This window comes from Anolis carolinensis, chromosome 1, assembly GCF_035594765.1.
Source record: "Anolis carolinensis isolate JA03-04 chromosome 1, rAnoCar3.1.pri, whole genome shotgun sequence".
NCBI classification, from domain to species: domain Eukaryota; kingdom Metazoa; phylum Chordata; class Lepidosauria; order Squamata; family Dactyloidae; genus Anolis; species Anolis carolinensis.
Genome location: NC_085841.1, coordinates 313,154,783 through 313,160,457, shown reverse-complemented (window position 1 = coordinate 313,160,457; position 5,675 = coordinate 313,154,783). Strand labels below are relative to the sequence as shown.

General features: G+C 47.5%; 1 protein-coding gene across 1 annotated transcript; it reads left to right on the top strand.

The window, feature by feature from the left end:
* Positions 1 to 660: 660 nt before the first annotated feature.
* Positions 661 to 5,356, top strand: chac1 (ChaC glutathione specific gamma-glutamylcyclotransferase 1). Its single transcript, XM_008116816.3, has 3 exons — positions 661 to 1,086; positions 2,408 to 2,443; positions 3,938 to 5,356. Exons 1-3 carry the CDS (start codon positions 724 to 726, stop codon positions 4,340 to 4,342), a joined length of 804 nt encoding a protein of 267 aa, XP_008115023.2. The 5' UTR covers positions 661 to 723; the 3' UTR covers positions 4,343 to 5,356.
* Positions 5,357 to 5,675: the final 319 nt, after the last annotated feature.

Below are 5,675 nucleotides of genomic sequence, written 5' to 3'. Positions count from 1 at the left end.
GGCAACGCCGGCTCTTCGGCTTAGAAATGGAGATGAGCACCAACCCCCAGAGTCAGACATGACTGGACTGAACGTCAGGGGAAACCTTTATCTTTACCTTATATTGTTGTTGTTGTTGTTATTGTTGTATTATGACCACTCCGGAGGGAAGGTAACAGCGGTCCATGCAGTCATGCCGGCCACATGACCTTGGAGGCGTCTAGGGACAACGCCGGCTCTTCGGCTTAGAAACGGAGATGAGCGCCAACCTCCAGAGTTAATGTCTGGGGAAAACCTTTACTTTAAATAAAATTGTACATAAATATATTTGCATCATGCAGCGCAAGCCAAATGTTCACCTCTAGCAGGAGCCGGGCATCACTGCCAAACCGACCCCATGCCTGCCTGCAGGCTCCCTCCTCCCGAGGCCCTCGCGCAGCAGCACCTGATGCAATCTCGGCTCTCTTTCACTCGAAAGGCTCCAAGCACATTGCATCAGCCCGGTTTCCTGACATCAAGCAGCGGGGGAACCAATCCGAGGACGCGTTTCGAGACAGCTTCGACCAACCCAGGCCCGGAGATGATGAAAGAGGCGGGACAGTCCGGAGTCCGGAGGCGCTGATTGGAGAAGAGCTGGCGCGAGACGAGGAACCCAGCGACGAGGAGGCGGGGAATTGCCGGCAGGAGGGTATTTAAGACCCTGGAGCGCCTGGACCGGGACAGTTGATTTGGCCCCTGCTCTGGATGCAAGTGCTCAGCGAGCCCGCCAACCTCGCCTCTCCTCCCCCCTCTTCCTCCTCCGGGCCCTCTGCCCCCACGCTGTCCCCGCGGCTGCCTTGGCTGCTTCTGCGGCTCCTCCTGCGTCGCGGAGCCATGAAGCGGGACGTCCTCTCCAAGCAGCAGCAGCATCCTTCCTCCGCCTCCGGAGCGGAGCATCTCGACGAGGGCCAGGGGCAGCCGCCCGCCTCTCCGCTCTGGGTCTTCGGCTACGGCTCGCTCGTCTGGAGACCCGGCTTCGAGTTCGCCTCCCGCAAAGTGGGCTACATCCGGGGCTACAGCCGCCGCTTCTGGCAAGGAGACACCTTCCACCGGGGCAGCGAGAAGATGGTAAGCTTGCCTTGGAGGAATTGGGGAAGGGAGGAGGAGGGGGGGGGGAGACATCTGCCCTGTAGAATTGATGCGGTTGTAATAAATTGTAGAATCCTAAGAAATGTAGTCCAGCAGGGCCGCAGCACTCCTTCACAAGACCTTGTGGAACTACAGCTCCCAAGATCCCATAGCATTGAGCCATGCCTGTTAAAGTGGTGCCAGGCGGCATTGATTCTGCAGTGTCTCCTCTTTGATTTTGGTGCTTGGGGAGGCTTTGGAAGGGGCTGAGCCTGCTGGGAACACAAGGGAAGGATAATAATAATAATAATAATGTTTTTTTTATATCCCGCCTCCATCTCCCTCAAAGGGGACTCGGGGCGGCTTACAGCAAAATCAAAATACAAGCAAGGATAAAATATGACACATCAAAGGACAACAACAGAAATAGGCAAAAAAAACACAACACTGAATTAAAACATCAAATTAAAAACAATGAGGTTGCAATAGTGGATAAGCAAAGTGCACATTAGGAGTAACAAATGTCACATTGAGGAGGAGGAGGGCACAGGCTTGTTTGCTGCTGCTCTAGAAACCAGGACACAGCCAATGGATTCAAACTGTAGGAAATGGGATTCCACTTAAACCTTTGGAAGGACTACGTGTTCAGCAGTGGAATAGGCTGCCTTGGAGTGTGGTGGGATTCAACACTTCCCAACAAAGGATTCCCCCAAGCAGGAAGCAGTCAGGCTTTGAAGCTGCTAAGCTTTTCAATGCTAATCAGGGTGATTAACTGCAACATTCACACTTGCCTCCGACAGAAAAGAGTTCTTTCTCCCACCCTGGACATTGCAGATATATAAACCCCAATTGCCTAGTTTCTAACAGACCTCACAACCTCTGAGGATGCCTGCCATAGATGTGGGTGAAACGTCAGGAGAAAATGCTTCTGGAACATGGTCATACAGCCCGAGAAACGCACAGCAACCCAGTGTTTCTGGCCATGAAAGCCTTTGACATCTGTCAGGAGTGCTTTGTTTGTGTGTTCCTGCATGGCAGGAGGAATGCTGTTGTCATCTTTTCTAAAGCCATAATTCTAGGAAAAGCTGGGAATTTGGGGGTTTTCAAATTGGAGTGGGGCACCCTAGCTCAATTCACACACTGCTCATCCAGTTTCCTTTGCCTTTGGCTTGGCATTGCCCTTGGAGGAGCATCCACTGTGCTAAGGAGGCCTTGGCTTTGTGGATCAGCTCCATTACAATTGAGATTTGCCTTAGTTTTGGTTGATTCTTCACATTTCATGTTAATGTTTATCCCCCTTTTCCCCCTTTTTCTTCTATAGCCCGGGCGAGTGGTCACCCTCCAAGAAGATTACAATGTAAGTATTTGTTTTCTGCATCTTTCTCCTGTTATAGCCAGGCCTAGTCTGGGCTCTTTTGAAAGAGGTGATAGTGACAAACCAAAGTCCTCCCAGTCTCTATCTAGGAACTGGAGGATAGCGGGTCATTATAGTGAGAGGTTTTTTCCCAGGCCATGCTCAGTTTACCTCTAGATTCATGTGGCCTATGAGGAAGTTGAAGGCATCTGAATAATCAGGTCATGGTAGAATACTAGTAATGCTATTGACATGGCCATCCACTGACATCATGGGTTCTTGTGATTAAATGAAGCTTAGAGTTTTTATAAAACTGAAAGCGTCTTACACCTGGCATGTAATTGCTCAGCAGGAAACTGGAAGGTAGCTGAGTCAATACAATGGCTTTCCAGCTAACATCTGCAAAAGTTCACTATTAATCACTCAGGGGACTGGATAGAGGTGAAACTGGATTGGAAGGAACGGCTGAAGTTTTTTAAAAGCCTGGCCTTTAGCATCCCCAGACAGAACATCATAAAAACCATTGAGATTATTTTTTAAAAAAGATCAGAATCTGTAAGAGTTGCTTTTTGGATTACAGCTCCCTGTTATTATGGCCAATAGTCACAGCAGTTTGGAGTTGGTGAGTTATAGTACCAAAGGGGTATCTCCCCCCCCCCCCCCAAATCTGCAATAGATGAACAAAGCTGTATATAGCATTTTTGTGGAAAATGCCAACTAAGGAATAGTTCAGAGGTATTACTTTTCTTACCCCTGGACTCAAGATATATAGAATAAGTCAGCAAACCGTGGGCCAAAAGAAGCTTTGGAAAGTCAGTAGAGCCTCAGGTGCATTAGCAGTGAACAAATGTCACTTATGTGATGCACTGTGGTCGTAGAAATCCCAACCATGCCCCTTTGCAGCCTTGTTGTTGAAAACATACTACAGTATAGTCTGTCCATTTTCCTGCCTAAATTTTTGGGGGAGCAAATAGGGAGGCAATAGACAAAGTGATTTGCAAACACCATCATTTGTGCCATAGAAACTTGTTCCCACAGAGCAGTGGTTCTCAACCTGTGGGTCCCCAGATGTTTTGGCCTTCCAACTCCCAGAAATCCTTAACAGCTGGTGAACTGGCTGGAATTTCTGGGAATTGTAGTCCAAAACCGCGGGGAGCCACAGGTTGAGAACCACTGCCACAGAGGGTCGGAGTGTGCAAGTTATGTGATGCTTCAGATGTTGGACTGCAATTTCCAGCATTCACAACTGAATGCAGTGGCTAGGGCTATATGACCTAGCTCTCCACCTACATCAGGAGAACCCCATTTTGCCCACCCCTGGTCTAAATATAGAGCTGTTTTCAGCAGGAGAAAATGTCTCCATCCATCCTCAGTGAAAGTGTTTAGGGCCCTCTCTGGCTTTCCTTAAATGACTTAGGTATTTCTAGGATATAAACTTGTAAATAAGTCTGTATCTTCCAGTGTGAGTCATCTTTGCAATTCATCTTCTCCTTCCAGGGGTGCACATGGGGTGTTGCCTATGAGCTCCGTGGAGACCAAGTTGCTGCTTCTCTCAAGTATCTGAATGTGCGGGAAGCGGTGCTGGGAGGCTACGTCACCAAGCTGGTGAAGTTCTACCCGCAAGAGGAAGAGTCAGAGGAGCCCATCCTGGCCCTGGTTTACATTGCTACCCCCCAGAATCCGTCCTACCTGGGGCCGGCCTCTGAAGAGGACATAGCTGCTCAAATCATTGTCTCCAGTGGCCGCGCTGGCCACAATATTGAGTACCTGCTTCAGCTGGCAGACTTCATGCGCTACTGCTGCCCGCAGGTGGAGGATGAACACTTGTTCTCAATCGAGGAGGCGCTGATCTCAATCCTGCCCTGCCTGTACCAAGGTGAAGAGACTATAGTACAAGAATGAATGTGACTTATGCCAGCCCAAAGGAACTGGTAGAGGACTTTTTAACCAAGGACGCTGACTGCAACACACACACACCTAATGCAATTCAAGTCAATAAAGCCAGTGGGTAAAATAGCTGGGGTGGAGAAGGAGGGTGACATGGTTTCATACTTACTGTTGTAATGATCTCAGAGTGGCAATAGGTTTGTTGTCTTGAGGGGAGAATGGAGCAAACCACTATCACTCAGCCATGTTTGGGCTGCAAAACCGACTAAAATATTATTTTAAGCTTACACCCACACTCCTAGATGTAAATCTCACTGAATAAACTGGGATTTACATCTGAGGAGTCATCCCAGACTGAATTTACTTTTGTATGACCTATAAATCCCAGAATCTCCCAATCTGCATGGAGAGTCCAATTGTGGATTTTAAAAGTCTAAGTTAAACAGTGTTCTTTGTAAAGGGGCTGAAGCTACAATATACTTTCCTTACAGTATTTTAAACATGCCTCCAACTGTAGCAAAGATGTGGCTGCAATAGTGAAAGCTTTGCTCTACCTCACAAACTGCAACTGTGGGGGTGAGAGTATTTGCAGGTCGAAGGAGTCAAGTCTTTTTCTCCAACCTCCACGGAAGTGACTCGTGTACGCCGGGGTTTCCAGTGCAATATGAATTCGCCTTGCCTTCTGTAGGCTCTCTGACAGGGCCAAATTCCCATAGACTTGTCTTAAGTGAACATTTAATGCACTACTTTTTATAAATATGTATAAAACTTGATAATGTATTTATTCTACTGAACACATGTATTCCACAAAGAGAAAGTGCCCAAGTTGTTTGTGTCCTAGTGGACTCCCTGCAGCGCAGGGAGTGTTTCAAGACTGTGATGAAGTTGTGGCCTTCTGGTTTTAGAATGGCTTTTCTGCCTTAGAAAAAGGAGTAGCTGCTCCTGCTCTGGGCTCTCAAGGCAGCTTTCCTGCAAATAGTATCTCTTATGTCCTATGTGCTGTATAATACAGTTGTTTCAATTACACTACCAGTATGTGTCTTGTTTCTCTTATGTGACTACAAAGTATAAGCACCAAGGCCTGCTGTCCACCACCCTGCAGTACAATTCAGCTATGTTCTCAAAAATGGTATGTTGCTTTGCTTGATATTTTTTTTAAAAACCCACCAATCACAAAGGTATGGGCCTGTGCTGAATATTGTCACTTTGTGACCCTTGCTGAGTAAATGCAGGGTAGGAAAAATGCAGTTTGCTCCTTGATGTTAGCATCTTGCTATTTTTATTAACAAAATTTAGGTCCATGTGGAAAGGGCTCTTCTGACATCTCACCTCACACGTTTTGGTTTCA